At 41.2% G+C, this 17,865-nt stretch overlaps 1 protein-coding gene across 1 annotated transcript; it reads right to left on the bottom strand.

Annotated features, from left to right (window-relative positions):
* Positions 1-3,455: 3,455 nt before the first annotated feature.
* Positions 3,456-17,094, bottom strand: bnip3lb (BCL2 interacting protein 3 like b). The gene is made up of 6 exons (XM_085463251.1): positions 16,981-17,094; positions 9,999-10,224; positions 7,949-8,018; positions 7,508-7,611; positions 6,790-6,939; positions 3,456-5,870 (listed from the first exon to the last, which is right to left on the bottom strand). The coding sequence occupies exons 1-6, from the start codon at positions 17,033-17,035 to the stop codon at positions 5,822-5,824; spliced, it is 654 nt and encodes a 217-aa protein (XP_085319377.1). The 5' UTR covers positions 17,036-17,094; the 3' UTR covers positions 3,456-5,821.
* Positions 17,095-17,865: the final 771 nt, after the last annotated feature.

The following is a 17,865-nucleotide window of genomic DNA, read 5'->3' as shown; positions in this document are numbered from 1 at the left end:
TCTTAGTTACGTGTGCTAACTCATCAGGAAAGCACAGTTTTTGGACTGGATTGCAAAGTAATAGCTGTGGACTTTTCATAGTAGCTGTCTATGGAAGTACAGTAAGTCAGAGGAAAATCAAACTCTAGCTAGAATTTATTCTTACAAATAAGACAAGCAAAGTTGAGTCCTCTGAAGTTAAAAATATACACTCACAGCCAATTCATTAGGTAGACCTAATACCAGGTTGGACACCCTTTTGAATTCACAACTACCCTAATTCCTGGCACAGGTTCAACAAGGCAATGAAACATTCCTCATGATGGCATCACACAGTTGCTTTAGATTTGTGAGCTGCACATCAAAGGTGGGAAACTCCCATTCCATCAAATCAAATCAAATCAAATCAAATCACTTTTTATTGTCACATCACATGTGCAGGCACACTGGCACAGCACATGCGAGTGAAATTCTTGTGTGCGAGCCCCACAAGCAACAGAGATGTGCAAACACAACAACACAAACGAGCAAGATACAAGAATGGCCAACCTGAAACTAATAAATATATGTACAATATATAATAGTGTATGCATTTCTGGATGTGTATACTAAATATTTTCCTACGTGTGTGTGTGTGTGTGTGTGTACACATTTTTACAAATTAAATAGTAAAAAAATAAAATAAAATAATAATAATAATAATAAAATATATAAAATATACAGAGTTGAATATGTGCAAAACAAGTGGCATTTATATACAGTGTGGAGTGCATAATGTTGAAGTTCCAGTAGTGAAGCTGAGGTGTCTATGACGTGTTCAGCAGTCTGATGGCCTGGTGGAAAAAGCTGTCTCTCAGTCTGCTGGTACGGGACCGGATGCTGCAGAACCTCCTTCCTGATGGAAGCAGTCTGAACAGTTTATGGCTGGGGTGACTGGAGTCCTTGATGATCCTCCCCGCTTTCCTCAGGCACCGCTTCCTGTAGATGTCTTGGAGGGAGGGAAGCTCACCTCCAATTATCCGTTCAGAGCACCGCACTACTCGCTGGAGAGCTTTGCAGTTGTAGGCGGTGCTGTTGCCATACCAGGTGGTGATGCATCCAGTGAGGATGCTCTCAATGGCACAGTGATAGAAGGTCCTGAGGATGCGGGGGCTCATGCCGAATCTTTTCAGTCTCCTGAGAAAGAAGAGGCGCTGCTGTGCCTTCTTCACGGTTTTGTTTGTGTGTACTGACCACGTAAGATCCTCAGCCAGATGTACACCAAGGAACCGGAAGCTGCTCACTCTCTCCACAGCAGCGCCGCTGATGGTGATGGGGGTGTGTACTTCTCTGCACCTCCGGAAGTCCACTATCAACTCCTTTGTCTTTGCGACGTTGAGGGTGAGATGGTTGTCTTGACACCAGTGGGTCAGGGCGCTGACCTCCTCCCTGTAAGCCGTCTCATCACCGTTGGTGATAAGACCCACCACTGTAGTGTCGTCCGCAAACTTCACAATGATGTTGGAGCTGTTAGTGGCTGTGCAGTCGTAGGTGTAGAGTGAGTACAGGAGAGGGCTCAGTACACACCCCTGTGGAGCACCAGTGTTCAGTGTGATGGGGGATGAGGTGATGCTGCCCAGTCTGACCACCTGGCGTCTGTCAGACAGGAAGCTAAGGATCCAGCTGCAGAGGGAGCTGCTCAGTCCTAGATCCTGCAGTTTCCTGTCCAGCTTCGAGGGAACGATGGTATTGAATGCTGAGCTGTAATCTACAAACAGCATTCTCACATACGTGTCTCTCTTCTCCAGGTGTGACAGGGCAGTATGTAGTGTCAGGGCTACGGCATCATCAGTGGACCTGTTGTGGCGGTATGCAAACTGTAGAGGGTCCAGTGAGTCGGGTAGTGCAGAGCAGATGAAGTCCCTGACCAGCTTCTCGAAGCATTTGCTTACGATGGGGGTCAGGGCTACAGGTCGCCAGTCGTTCAGTGAGGAGATGGTGGAGGATTTGGGTACAGGGACGATGGTGGCCATTTTGAAGCAGGCTGGGACTACAGACAGAGAGAGGGAAAGGTTGAAGATGTGCGTGAACACTCCAGCCAGCTGAGCCGCGCATGACTTGAGGACGCGGCCGGGAATCCCGTCCGGACCTGTAGCTTTGCGTGCGTTCACCTTCCTGAAGCACTTCCGCACATCCTCCTCAGACACAGTGTGCGCACTGACGTCATCCGCGGTGCGCACACTGTCCGGTCTCATGGTGTTCGCTGTGTCGAATCTAGCGTAGAATACGTTTAGATCCTCACACAGAGAGGCCGTGGTCTGCGGTGTGCTGGTTTTCCCTCTAAAGTCTGTGATCGTGTTTAGTCCCTGCCACATACTCCGAGGGTTGTCAAACTGTTGTTCCACCCTGTCCCTGTACTCACGTTTGGCTGCTTTGATCGTCTTCCGGAGTTGGTAATGTGCGTGTTTGTAGTCCGATGTGTTCGCGGAGGCAAAGGCGGTGTTCCGTGCCGCGCGAACATCTCCGTTAATCCAGGGTTTTTGATTTGGGAAGGATTTGACTGTTCTGGATGGGACGACATCTTCCACGCATTTCCTGATAAATCCACAGACTGAGTCTGTGTATTCATTAATGTCTCTGGCGGCCACGTGAAACATTTCCCAGTCCGCGTGATCAAAACAGTCCCGCAGCGCAATTGGATTGAGATCTGATGGCTGCGGAGGCCATTTGGGTAAAGTGAGCTCATAGTCATGTTCAACAACTTGAGATTACGTGAGTTTTGTTGCGTTATCCTTCTAAAAGCAGCCATCAAAAGATGGGAAAACTGTGGTCATAAAGGGATGGAAATGGTCGGCAACAATACTCAGGTAAGACGTGACATTTACATGATGCTCACCAAATACCAAGGCTGGTATTATAGCATCACACCATTACACCTGAAACTTCAAGGCAGGTCCACGTTTTCATGTTGTTTACGCTATATTTTGACCCTTCCATCCAAACATCACAGCAGAGATCAAGACTCAAACCAGCCAACATTTTTCCAAACTTCTGGTATAGATTTTTTGTAGTCTATCCACTTCAAGGTTCAATACATTGTGCATTCAGATATGCCCTTCTACCTGCCTTGGTTGTAAAAACTGTTCAATAGCTCAGTAGTTTCGGAGATACTGTGACCAGCCCATCTGGTTTAAGTTACTTAAATCGCCTGTCTTCCCCAGTCTGATCCTCAGTTTATACTTCAGCAGGTCCTGATCATATGTACAGGCTAAATGCAGTAGGTTGCTGCCATGTGACTGGGTGATTAGACTACTTTAAACAGCTTCAAAAGATTAATTTAAATATTGCAAAGCCAACATCAAAACAAAGCAGTTGAAAATTATCTGAATATTCAATTGAGGTTTGTAAGAACTGCAAGGTGGTTCCTCTTTCCGAAAATAAAATTTAAACTTCAGGTTGTCAACTTTCAAGATAAAGAAAAAGGAAGTACAATCATATTGCTTCATTCAGGTAATCTTTAATGACGAAAATGTCCATTATCTTCTCCAATGTAGTGGGGAAAAAAGAGATTAAAGCAAATGTAGCATTACAATAAACACTTTCATACCACGAGTCTTTCAGCTCCTTCCATTTCTATTCACATTAGGCCCTGCCATCAACAATGGAGGTCTTTTGTTTTCACACTTTAAATCATGATCCAGGTCCAACATGACTCCTGTGCGTTCACAATCTTTGTCCAACACCAAGAGAGGAGAAAAACAACAAAAACATTTCAAAAACAAACTACACAGGAGAGAAGGATTACCACTTTCAAATGCTGCACATACAAACATAGGCAGAAAGAAAAACATTAGTATCTCTGTGGCTGAAACGAGAACATCCACACCCCGCAAGTGGTTCTTAGCCAGTCTTTGAATCAGCTTGTATGCATGATGAGGAGTCAAATTTTACTGTCCCCGTATCCTTTAAGATTTTGTATGTTATTCTTTTGTACCGTAAAATTTCACAATGAAATTCATTTTTGAAAAGGGAACAAGTCCTTGTTAACATTTTGCATTTATGCTTGACTTTGTGTCATAAACGGGAAGAAACGGTCAAGCTAAAGCAAACGTGTTGTGTGGCGACTTACAGGAACTCATTGTGGTGCTATATGCTGATACGCGAACATCAACAGAGTAGACTCGGAGCAAGTGGATAAGGGGAAGAAAACTTAAAAGCACTCAGCTTACTCCTCGATGACTAAAAATAATTACAAAATAAAAAACATTTACTGCAGGTGGAGTGCATATCGACTCCAAATCAACTCTGCAGAAACGCTAACTGACTTCAAGTCATCTGGACCCAGGTTGGCTCAGACAAACTGATCAGCTTCAGAGATAAAGTTTTCCATGCATGCTACAGCCGTCCTAACATTAGAGCCTGTGTTTACACAAACTTTCCTCCAGTCAGTCAGAAGCTGCTGCAGCATCACGAAAGAGAGATAGATTGAGAACCACTGGGTACCTTCTGCCTATCCAAATTGATCCCTTCATCTGCAGCGTCAAGTTAATTCTCCTCGTTTTTTGTTTTGGCAAACCTGTTGGAGTGTCAGGAAGCACGGCTGGCTGTATCATTTTCCTTAATGGCTCTAAAATCTTTGGAAGTAAATTTCCATGTATAAAAGTAACTTGTTTCATGAGATATCCTCTAAACACTCAAAAATGTTCTCAAAGAAAATATCTAACTTCTTTTTTAATCTCAAATCAAAATCTCACTTTTAGGCCTTTTGGTATCGAACCTTTGAACAATACAACGCGTGCACTAATTTGAAACTATAATCGCGTAAAGTCCAGCCCAGTCTAGAGTTAAAAAAAAAAAAAAAAAAACACCACACATGCAGGAAATGATCAGTTATGCTCCGCAGAAACCAGGAGGCTCACTGAAAGGACAACTTGGACGCTCACAGTTTGGACAGACAGATGAACCTTTCCTGAAACATACACCACTGTTACCCAACCATATTGGTGTATGTAAAATACTGTTCGTGTACACACCGAATGGGACGCGCTGCCTGCCTTTCCATCTACAACCTGTATTCCAGTTCCTGTCACCAAGCAAAATATGCAATCGTATGCACATAACTGCATATTGTCACATAAATCTAACGGCAGACAGAGCCAGACTCCTCCAGTGAATTTCATGAGAGCTTGCGGTATGGGTTGGCCACTGTGGAAACGCCTTTCATTATTTAAAACTTCTCAGTAAACCACCATCATTACAAAATAAATTATTTAAAAAAAAAATATAATAATCTAAATAAAATGGCTACTCTGAAAAAGGCATGGTCACATTTTTAGTCTGCGTAGCCAAGTCTGAATTTGCTTCCAAGGTCGAGTACTGGGCTACACCTGCAGGTGGCACAATCTCTGGTCAGTTCTATAACAGTCCTCCCTCCTTGTCAGTTAGTCAAAAGGGGACTAAAACAGCATGTGTAGAAGAAGAGTTTGGTTTGATGCTGCAACCCTCCCTGGAAACCCATGCATTATAAACATTCCAACTGATGAGGAAAAGGAAATATGACCTTCATTTCTGAAAAGTTTATGCAAATTAGTGAAAGATATTGGGGAGGTCAAGAGTAGGGGAGTATCAACAGACAGTAAGAACAGTAGATCAAGAAAAAAACAAAAACAAAACAAGAGGCAGGAAGGAGGGGAGGCTGAGGAGGAAGAGGATGCACTTTGCCTGAGAACATGTCATATCTCAGGGTTTAGGAGGGGTAATAGGGGCAAGCAGGACAGGAAGGAGAGACAAGCATTCTTCTCACGACAGAAAAACTTCCTCTGACGCTTGCCCACTTCTGAGGCACTTTTCTTCATGTTCATTCTCATAAAGAGCTGGTGGGTGGCATGGTCAGCCTCTTGCCAATGTAGACCCTGAAAAGAAGGTAAATGACGTTAAACACGACTGGGTGTGGTGGTTTAATCAATGAGCTAGGCAAGGTGCCTAAAGCCTGATCTGAGGTAGGGGTACCTCAATTACTCTGTCACCTTTCAATGAATCCATTGAAAGTAAGTGGACATTAAACCAGTGGTTCCAAACTTGGGAGAGCCAGTTTATATGAAACAAGCAGCTGCACACGAGACTGAAAACTACTGGTGTTACATAAGTCAAACTGAATTGAACTCTATGGGGAAGGTAGATGACAGTGCTAGAACTATAGCTTTCAAGGGTCCCATTATAATAACGTTACTTAGTTACTGCTTTAAACAACTTCCCAAAGCAACTCCTGGAGACTGCCAAGCCACAATGACTGCTTAATCTGCAGATTTAATGCTAAATACTGTTTTGCATTGGATACATTTCGCTCTAAAACCAACCCTTTAGTTTGAATGCAAATGCCCAGCAGACATATTCCCCCCCCCCAATATGATTGGTTCGTTAATATCTCCCACTGAATACCACATCATGTTCAGCAAATGATGTCTGAAGTATTAATGCTGTGTAATGATTGTGTCTGACTGGGGAGCCAAGATTATTGTACCATGTGTTATCACATGGAACCCCTGGGAGTGTCACTATGAAGCAGCAGGTGTGCAGCCTTTTAGTCTGCAGCTGTTCTGCCAACATACAAAAGAGTGGTTGCAGCTGATGTTCGTCTGTGGTTATACAGCTCCCCCTGCTGGGGTTATGTACAACAACATGGTTTTTTTTTTTTAAAGATTTTATCCTTTTTTGACATACATTTAAAAAAATAAATCAATAAATCAGTTGAGCAAATTTCACTAACTACTGTCAGTCTTGCTTTAGACATAACACACGCTGCACAGGTGATCTGTGGTGTTTGATTCTTACCCCAGCCCCAGAGCGAGGATGTGTGATAGCAGCAGCGAGGGGATGAAGACTTTGAGGAACTCGGCAGAGAAAATGCCTCCTTTCTTCATGGCCCCAGTCTTCCTCATACTGAGCGTTACTGAGCGTCGGGGGTGCCGGAAATGAAATTCCCTGTTTAAAAACAGACGCATTATAGATGCAGAACAGTTGCTTCATAACCTAATGCCTCTCAATAAAAGGTAAATATAGCTGTAAACATAACTTTCAGTCACATATGAAGCAAGCAAGCTCTTTCTGGGTAAGAGTTTGCACCTTTTCTTTGTTTTATACCTGCACACCTTAAAACACCTCGCGTGTTGGAGAAAAGTAGCAATTTGAAAAACACTGTGATGTGAAGAAAACTAAGTGATTAATCAACTAGTTTTAATCCCACAGCATTTTCGAAGCTGGTACCAATTAAAAGAGATGTGTCATGTATGCATGAGATCTTAGGTTGTATCACAGATGTCGTGCACATTTATCTGAGATACATTACAGAAACCTTTAGGTTTTCAAGGGTTTAAGTAATATATAGTTTTTATTCCAGCATCAGAGCTGACACCTTATAGCAGCTGGCTTCGTATTTGTTCTTTAGAGTGACTTTATTACCATAATGATCATTTCCTTTCTCTGCACAAACAAGCAGCTGAGCATGATCATTTGCACGCAGAAGGCTGATGTTTACAGAGTTCAGACTTACTTGGGGGGAATGTTTTCCGGTCGACTAGACCAGTCTGCAACCCAATCTGCATCCTTCATCAAGATGTCCATGTCCTTCTCCTTGTCCAAGACATCCTCTTCAGACTAAAGGCATAAAAACATGTAGTTTAGCAATAAAAGCCTGCAGCCTTTAGGACCCTCACAACCTGTCTGTCAGGACAAACGAGACTTGTTTGGAATATTTGAGCATGTGCACGCCATGTTTTCAGATGTCTGACACCAGGAAAACACATAAGTAAAACTATAATGCTGATGACAGGCTGTGCAGACGATACAGAAATACACACTGGGTGTGGCAGCCATCTCCATGGAAACTAAAGGCAGGCAACGGCTGTCATCCCCCTCCAGGGCCAGTGGTTGAAGCTGCCATGGCAACAGACTGATGAAGCATATGATAGGCATACATATGCTTACGTCTTACCTGGCTGTCTCTTCTTTCCGCGTCAAAGATGATCTGACCCTCATCCTGGGGAGAGTGAGGTCGTGGGGGGCTGTGGTTTTAAAAATATATATATATTATAATAATAATAATAATAATAATAATAATAACAACAATTTGACAATTCCCTCATGTAACTTTAAAGTGAACAAGTGATGTACATGTTTTTGCGTCACCAGTTATCAAAGCAGTACAAAAGCGCATATATGCTGTGGTAATGTGTTCTACATACAGAAAAAATATTACTTTAATATCAGCATTTATTGTACCAGTACCAGCTGGCGGATCCTTATCAAATTGATCTGACACACAGCAATACACAGTCTTTATGCATTAGTTTACATTGCAACACTAGGCTGGACTGGATCGTATGACCCAAGACAACAAAATCCAAAAATGAAGGCTCCCTATATTATTTTAACCTTGGGGTAGAAAAAAAGCCCCCAGGTTTGGGTGGTATTGCAATATTAAAGTGTACTTCACACAATCTATAAACAAATACCACTAAAGCCTATTCCACAGCACATCCGCCTTGCCGTACCACAAGCACTATAAATGCATCGTCATCATGGATCTGTGAAATATTAAACAAATGAATCACTTAATATGAATAACAGGATTAAAATGCCAACTTGTAGCTTGTATTTATTGGCTATGAGTTAGAAGTCCTTTAAAGTGCTGCTCTTCCTTCACTCTGACCCCTCTGATGAAATGTGTGCAAAGCATCTCAGAAAGATAAGTAAAGAAAACACTTGCCTAATTGCCTCTGAGCAAAATGACACCAGCCTTGCTCTGAGAGTGTTATGACAAAATATATGTCAAGTGCTTGTGTCCCTGATCATTTCTGAGCGGTTTGCTGATACACTGCTCTCAGCTCAAATATCTGAAATCGTGCTCAGGTGACTTGCTGACAGCGGACTGATAAGGTCCCTTTTATCACAGTTTTGAGCATTACACACAAGCACACGATGTGGCTGTGGGGCAAAGGGTCAGTTTGTTGCTTACATGCCAGATAAATTGTGAAGTCTGCTAAGGAAAGAAGAAGCAAGTCGACTGAGACCCTTTCAACTCTGAATTGAATCTGATTTATTGTGACAGAGAAGCCGCTCCCAACGAGCTTTTAGAAGCAAACTGCCCAGTATTTAACACCTTGTAAGAGTTTTTATGTTGCACAAAGTCTTAATGGAGCCTAAAAGCAATTTTCTCAAGGGTTGTAGGGTTTTCACACCAAAATGCACAGATAAAAGCTGGTTTTGTAAATAAATATATGCCAGGAAAAACAATAGAAGAAAAAAAAAAAAAAAGTGCAGCATAGTTTCTGGTTTAACACCATCATGCTAGTCAGGTGACAGGTGTGTTTACACTGTGCCCTGAAGATATCACATCTGATAGGCTGTTAGCACAGTGAGCTAACACTTCATCGAGTACTATTCCCTGTCATAGCATGTCACTGGTAAGAATCAGGTGAAAATAAGGTCATCATAGCCAAAACCCAGTATTACTTCAGAGGCATTTGACTTGCTAATACATGCTGCCTGTTAGGTTAGTGTAAAAAGGGCTTCAATTGTGCAATTTAAGATAACTGTTTCCAGTTTTTAACTTCTAAGAATAATACGTAATAAGAACATAAATATGCATAAATTTATTTTAGCAATTCATATGGCTTTAGCAAAAAATAATTTTATTTTATTTTTTTAAATCTGCATTTCTGAAGCATGTAGCTTTACACTGAGAGAAAAATCACAGGAAAAAGCTGGAGAGGAATCAACTTCCTCATGTGACTAAATCTTCTATAAATACAGGCCTTTATGAACCAATGACTTTCTTGACTCTTGATCGTGATTAAACTCCCGTGTCCTAATCTGTGTTTAATGTCAAACAGATCTGGGAATACAGGAAGCTTTGCAACTTAGCTGGTTTTATTCTGAAAGTTTTAATATTTGCACTAAAAATGAAACTTTGTTGTTAAGAATAAACTGAATAGGTTAGAGATATACGGAGGAGCTTGAGCGATGTTTGTTCATAAAAGTACCTGTCACAGGACGAGTTGCTGCGGCTTGATTCATGCTGGGCATCCAAAAGGATCTTTTCCATGTCTCCGTTGTGGATTGAAGAAGAGGATGGGACATGCTCCAAGCCTCCCACTATGGCCTCCTCTTCCTCCACCTGAGGGAGCGGCAGCAGGCCCGAAACAGAGTCAACTGTTGACAATGACTGGGCTTGGTGATTTCTGTTCATCTCCAACTCCACCCAGGACCCTGAGGGAGAAAACACAGAAATATTATTCAGTATTTGTTTCTTTCTGATGTGAGTTAAAGCTTCATTTTAAAACATCTTCACTCAAACAGAGAAGAGTTTTGCTGCTAGGCTAACTGTAATCTCTCATAAAATGTGTTCTTGCAACAAGCAGATAGAAAACTAGCGGCTTCTGAATTTACAAGAACTTTGAGTTTAAATGGCCAAAGTTATAGTTCAAGAAACACCATTTACTTTCCATTTGTTGGTCTTTTACTTATTTGCAAAAAAATAACAGTAAAATATTCTTGGATCTTTTCTTTCTATTAGAATTACAAACAAAACGATTGTTTATATTGTGATAAGAGAACCATTGTTATCTTAAATCTTCTTGTATAAACATGAGCCAGCTTCTATTTTTAGAAATCCAGTTGACTCTATGGACATGTGTTAAGCTAAAGATTAGATTAAATTTTGCATTGCTTTTCAAAAAGGGAGACGCGTGCACATGCTTCCCTGTGCATGGACTTGAAAACAAGTATTCAGGTTATCAAACAGTTAACCAAATTGTTTTTTAAAAAGTTAACATCCACCACTTTTTATAAAATAATTACAGACTTTAAAACAAACAAACGAACCAGACACAATGACAGGACATGTTTAAAATGTAAATTTCCAACAATGTGCCTTTTTAGCTTGTGAATGAAATAAAACCCAACCCTAAACCTTGATGGGTTGCAGTTAACAGGCCAGATCCTAGAGCTGTGCGGGATAGGTCATTAACTATCCTGATTAAAGTTAAGCAGTCTTAGGCTTTGAAACTCACTGCCGTGCCCAGTAATGAGTTTCGAGTTGTTGCTGGTTCTAAGTAAACTTGTTTATACCCGTTACTGGCTTGCACAGAGCTAAAGAGGAACCTCAAGCAGGCTCTCCATGAGGAAACAGCTCAGCAGGTCTGACCACACAATAGAGAGCAGGAGAGAAAAAAAGAGCAGACCACTGTCAAATTTTTTTTGCTCGTAGAGAGATAAACAACAATGGATAGTTGAAGTTTTGTTCAAATGGGATGGGGGTAGTTCACCTGCTCTCAAGTTACAGTTGCAGGAAAAACCTGGAAGTCTGGTGTGGGCTTGAATTGCATTCAAGCCATAAAAGTATATATCATATATGGGTATACCTAATGCCCCAGAACATTTTTTATCCATTAAAAATTTATGTTTTGTTCTAAACCGTAAACACTATTTGTTACCAACTCACTGTGTGTTGATAGAAGCATACAGCTATCAACTCTCTCCTAATTAGCCTCATATAGAAAAATGAGAGTTGTTAAAAGGAAATCTCATATTAAATACAGTTCTAATAATAATACATTTTATTTATGAGTGCCTTTCAAGTCACCCAAGGACACTTTACAATAGGATAAAACACTTAGTAAAACAATTGCAGAATAAGAACAATAAAATAAAAGCACAAGATAAAATTAACAAACAGTGGATTCACAGTGAATATGCAGATTTGAACAGATGAGTTTTGAGTTGGGATTTAAACTGGGGGAGAGAACCAGTGTTTCTTATTTCTGGGGGCAGAGAGTTCCACAGCCTGGGAGCAGAGCAGCTGAAAGCTCTGCTTCCCATGGTGGTGAGGCGGAAGGAAGGTACAGCAAGCTGGATAGAAGAAGAAGAACGAAGTGAACGGGCAGAACAGGTGGTGGTTAACAGGTCAGAAAGGTAAGGAGGAGCGAGGTTATGAATGGCCTTGAAGGTGAGCAGAAGAAGTTTGAAAATTATCCGGAATTTCACAGGGAGCCAGTGAAGTTCCTGAAGAACAGGGGTGATGTGCTGGTAGGAGGGGGTTCTGGTGATAATGCGAGCAGCAGAGTTCTGAACCAGTTGAAGCTTATGGAGGGATTTTTGGGGGAGACCATGCAAAAGAGAATTGCAGAACGGGTGAGATTATTGATGTGAGATTTATAGGAAAGCGAACTGTCCAGGATGACACCAAGGCTCTTAACCTGAGGAGAAGGGAAAACTGTTTCCCTTCTCCTCCACAGTTTCGATGGTTATCGAAACTGTGGAGTTATCGATGGCTTTAATTTTTCATCATCTACATTTTTAAAAAGAGGAAGTGAATCAACTGTAAGCTTTCAAATTTCCCACTCTATAAGCCTGTAGAACCTGTTCAAATCATAATTTATCTCCACAATCATGATAATATGGAAAGCACAGTAACATACGCAAAGAATGGTTTTATAATGACATAACATTTTTTCCCATATGTACTAAGTAAAAGTGTAGAACAAGTAACCATCATCAAAAAGATATTATTATAATAATTTAAATAGAGATGTCTGAACGAGGTCCAGGGCTGTGAGTGACCAAAACTTACAACAAGTGTGACCTGAAATGACCATTTGAGTCCATCAAGTCATCAGGAAAGTGCTTATACGTCAGGTCTGGGAGGCCTTTCCCCATAGACACGGGGAAGTCTTTAAAGCCACTGATTATTATTATTTATTCTTTTTTTTTTTTTAATCTTTGAGTTTTGCATGTCTACATACATTAGTCAGAATTTGACCGATTTATGTCTGTTATGACAACAGAAGTCTCTTTGCCACCCACAGGGTGACAGATTCCTTGAACTACTAGGGAAAGCGGCAAAGTTTTAGCTGGAGCCTTGGAAGACATTACTCTCAGCTGGCATCTGACTGGTTATTCAGATGATAAATTGCACCTGTTGTTATCCTGCCACGACCTGTCACAATATTTGCCTTTTGTTTTATGGCTGGTACAGGGTGTGACAAAGCCACAGCATTCCCTCTGATTAAGGTAAAGCGGCCTTTACTAGGAAATCCAAGCAAAAACATGCAAGACAACAAAGACAGAGCATGTCAACAATCACTTCCTGAGGGGAATTTCCTGGAAAGAGACAAGCTGGGCGCCCAAAACTGGCAGTTGAAGAAGTTAAAAAGTAATGTCATTTTCACAGCCCTGTGGTGAAAGAGCACCTAGTGTACAGTATGTGCTGTGGCTGTGATATATGACGCTGTCCCCATTTGTACGTGATGTCTGACATGAACTGGTAACTAAAGAGTACAGCATGTCAGAGATGAGTTACAAATTTAGAGGGGGGCAGATTACCCAAGTCTAGAATTTTGAGAAGGGGGTGGGGGGAATCTTTACGCAGCTTTAAAACACTTTCTCCTCCTACTCCACCAAAAAAAAAAAAAAAAAGAAAAAAAAAGAAAAAAAAGAAGGAGGAGAAGTCCTCATAAATATTACCATTACAGTATGTAAACACCATGTGGCATAGAATTTCATAGACAACAGGTCAGTTAAAAGCAAAGGGTGCAGCCCCCCCCCCCCCCCCCACACACACACACACCCCTCCCCCCCTCTTAACAGGCCTCGACTCAGCACTCACACTCATCCTGCAGATTACACGGTGGACTGCAAGCCAAGCTGCTGTTGACAGGCCATTGTCTCCACTCTGTGGACTAAAACCACGTTACCATGGTGCTGATGCATCCGAACATTCTGGCCCAGCCCAGCCATCAGCTGTTGGTGGGGTTCATAGGGGTGAGACATGATGTTAAGGCTAAAGCTTATCCATGGTCGCATGTTGGGACTCAAGACCCCTGGGATTACATAACTATATTTATGACACTGGTGTGAGTGAGAAAACACCTAAAAAGAATCAGATTACAAAGTGCACTGCTGGCCTCTCCCTTGTGATAAGCACAAGGGCTAGCTGTCCTTATAGGTGTGTCACAGGTTTTTCTGTGACAACACAAACAGTACATGCACTAAGATCCACATTTTTTTCTTTTTGATCTTCTAATTTGGGCAGATGATATTCAACAGGCTGTTTCATATATATTCGAGATGGACCGATCCGATATTACGTATCGGTATCGGTCCGATACTGACCTAAATTACTGGATCGGATATCGGAGAAAAATAAAAAATGTAATCCGATCCATTAAATATCACGAAAGCACCTCACAAAACTTGCAACACGCCGTAACTCACCTCAGAACGTTAGCACGTCGGAGCAGTATGCATCACGTGATAGAGCGGCTGTGGCATGCGGGACCTGTCGGTGGTCTGGATAGCATTTGGAGCTTCGCTAGCAACCCGGCATTTCATCTCCGACAAAGTTATCCCCGAGAGAAGTAAAGCAAGTGTGTAAGTCCATCTCTGAATGTTTGTAAAGCATTCCTGCGTTAAGCTTAACGAGCGACTGCCTCTCGCTCTCCGGCTGCTACTTCAATCATGAAACTGCTTAATGATCAGCTGATCGGCTTTTCTGTCACGAGTCCGTCTCTCTTGTTTGTTTTTGGCCCACTTTGCACCAGAAAGAGGAAACCAGCGGCTGAACAACAGCAAAACGTTTAAGCTTGATAAGCTGTTGTTAGAATTTATTTAATCTTACTTTCTACTCGAGGATCTTTTTCTACGTAGCTGACGCTGGCAACTGTGCAGGGGCGGATCTTGCAAAGTTTAGCCAGGGGGGCCGATAGGGCATGAACAGGGAAAAGGGGGCACAAAGACATACTTTTCTTTCTTATTCTCATTTAAAATGTCTAGCTTTTAATAAATAATTATCTGACACCCAAAGTTTTAATTTGATGTAAAATGAATAGAAGTCAATTACTGTATATAGTGACTATTAAGTCTAATATATATACCCTAGTAAGCTATAGTACTCTTTACTTTGGGAAGGTACCATCTGTGCAGTCTGCAATTTTGTTGAAGAAAGATGTTGAATCTATTTAATATTTCTTGAAAAATAATTGATTTCTGTGCATTTTTTTTCGCACTGCATCAAATTAAGGTTGATTACGTCGATTAAGCATCATGAGGTGGAGCGTGAGGGGTGGTTCCCTATTTTTTATTTATTTATTTTTGTTGTTGCTGGGAGTTGGAACCCTATTAGTTAGGTTGCTTAATATTTACACTAAGTACTCTTTAAAATACCAGAATAGGGAGGATGGTGTAGGTTTAAGTTTATTAGATTGATCAGTATTGCTGAACTATGAAATATTTTTTTTGTATACTGGTATAACAGAATAGCTTTAGTGTAGTTGTTGTTTTAAACTTGAGTATGAACTTGCAGACTTGCAAAATGCAGCAAGATAATTTAAAAAACAGTTTTGTTGGTTAAAAAACACTATATCGGATTCATATCGGTATCGGCAGATATCCAAATTTATGATATCGGTATCGGACATAAAAAAGTGGTATCGTGCCATCTCTAATATATATATTAAAAATGTCTGCCATGAACTCGGGTGGAATACATTTACCATCCAGTGACCAAAAACTGGCAATTTTCTAGCCTTTTTTAGAAGCAGCTAATCTCCACTGGTTGTTCAAAATGATGTGTGTGTGTAAACCAGCTGGAAAGTTTGTTTCCTATCCAGCAGACTTTGGCTTAAAATTAAGCAGCCTCTGTGTTCTTACATGCTGCCTCTTGTATCATACTCCTCACCTCCCCAACCAATTTCTTTCGTCATGTGTATAAGGTCTGTCCCCTTGTCGTTGTGGCCAAAAATGGCATGCCAAGTCATTGCATGCTATTTATGTTGTAAAACTTGAATCACAAAAGCTGTCTAGGCAGAGCCCCCCCTCAAGTAAGTAAGCCGGAGTGTCAGCGTTCTAATCACACCACCTTTAAGGGCATGTTTTAGACAGAGGGATGCTAGCCAAGTTGCGGTCAATACTGGACAATCCTTCACACCCTTGTAGCTGTTAGGCACAAGATGGAGAGCCATAGAGGCAAGTTCAGCAAAAGACTCATTCAAACACAGGAAATCAAACTTTATAAATGCTCCTGATGAAACCTAGGTGTTTTTCCACTTATAATATCACATCTATACTGTACATAACATTAGTTTAACTTTGGGACATTTAATTTTAATTTAACATTAGTTTTACTTAATTTTTTTGGGTATTTTTTGGAATTTTTTTTTATATATTTAGAGATTTTCCATATTTGTATAAATGAACATCTGTAACAAAACAATTCGCCCTTGGGATTAATAAAGTATTCTGATTTCAATGCAAACAATGGTCTTAAGTAAAATATTTATTTCATATCTTTCTATAAATACCAATGGACTTAGTTAATAAACTACGAAACTAAAGTTTAGAAAAAAAAAACAAAGTGCAAATGTTTAAACAGACATTTATTTGGCAGAATAAATTAAAGCAGATGAAAACCAGAGGGGGAAAAAAGGAAAGAATATTAAGTTTTAATTCCGCTTATCAACAAAAACTTATGTCGACGGGAAAAAAGTTACATGAACGACAGAAGTAACCTCAAAAATCCAAGCAAACGAAAATCTTAAAGACAGTACTTAAGTCTTCTAAATTTCTTTTTGCTACTTTCCACGACACGAACGATTCAGGTTAAATTACCAAAATGCATTTCCCCATTTTTGCCACTTTGAACTTTTTCGATCTAGCCTTGTTGACAAAGCTTAAACCCCACGTCTACGTTCTACCTACCAATCGCTGATTGGCTTAGGATCCTGTCAATCGCGCGTACAACTAAAACACCATTGGCCCAAACAGTGTCAATAAACACACGGAACATACCGTTCTGTAAACCGTCCCCTTGTAGGCAGCTTCGCCGTGAAAAAAAAAATACATAAGCATACAAAATTACTGGTTAGCCCTGCAATAAACCTACTATAAAAACATCCAGAAATTATTTTTAGAAAGAATATAGACCGGGTAGCTGTCACAGTTGAGCAGTTTGGTTAGGATTTAGCTTACCGTTTAGCCCCGAGTCTCCGTTGTTGTCTGTAGAAGTAGTGTTAGCGTCGGACATCGTCGTGCCTGGCGAGCAGGATGGGTTGCATAAAAGGCTCGAGTCAGTGCAAAAGGCGCAGTGTTTTAGCTGCACACATTCAGAGTTGTAATAAGAGAATAGACCCGAGTCGTGTGCTTCTTTTTTTCCTTTTGTTTTTTTTTTTTTCTTTAAGATGGGGGTTGAGGGGGACAGCAGCTAGCTAAGCTACAGCACAGCTGTCGCTTGTTTTCGAGCGTTAGCTGGTCTGGAAGCAGCCAGTCTCCTCGCGAGCCCGCTCACGCCTTCGCTCCCTCCCTCTCTCCGGGAAGCTGGGTGATGACATCACAGCCTCCCGTTGATAAGCGAGAAGAGAGGGCGAGTCGACATAACGAGGCGGAAAAAAACAAAACAAAAGCTCAGGATATTACGTGCATCAATAATTGGAAAACAGAAGATCCGAAGTATTTTTTTTTTTTTAAATTCTCTCTTTTTTTTTTTAAGCATCGGGATTTGTTGCTCACGGGCTCTGCGTTTGCCATGCAGGACGGGACGTGTATGCCCCCACGTACACACGCGGTCAAGCCACGAGCCAGATGAATGTTTATTACCGGCTTTCAGCAAGTGGACACCCTTTCAGCTGATTTCAATAAACTTTCAGCGGCTGAATTTTATCACGTTCATCAAGTATTCCCTTAATCACAACTGCACGTAAGTCTTGCACGGTGAATGATGGGGCAACAGCTTTAAAAAGAAAAAAAAGGCCCCTTACCAACTGAAGGAGTTTAATGAGGTCAACAACAATGCTCTGTGATAATCCAGCTGTAACGCTTAGCATAACATCAGTTGAGCAGTGATGAGATCCCACCAAC

This window comes from Copadichromis virginalis, linkage group LG7 (genome assembly GCF_057382275.1).
Source record: "Copadichromis virginalis isolate Kocher_CV1m ecotype Utaka linkage group LG7, C_Virginalis_male_GT1.1, whole genome shotgun sequence".
NCBI lineage: Eukaryota > Metazoa > Chordata > Actinopteri > Cichliformes > Cichlidae > Copadichromis > Copadichromis virginalis.
The sequence above is the reverse complement of the archived record's forward strand: the minus strand, read 5'-3'. Positions and strand labels throughout refer to the sequence as shown.

What these genes read in the sequence shown, in the direction of transcription:
- bnip3lb (XM_085463251.1), bottom strand. Translation starts at nt 17,035, where the DNA reads ATGTCCGACGCTAACACTACTTCTACAGACAACAACGGAGACTCGGGG. An exon ending in CGGAGACTCGGGGCTAAACG is followed by an intron (nt 10,225 to 16,980) that starts GTAAGCTAAATC and finishes TTTCTCCCTCAG; the next exon opens with GGTCCTGGGTGGAGTTGGAG. An exon ending in CGGAAAGAAGAGACAGCCAG is followed by an intron (nt 7,612 to 7,948) that starts GTAAGACGTAAG and finishes TTATGCCTTTAG; the next exon opens with TCTGAAGAGGATGTCTTGGA.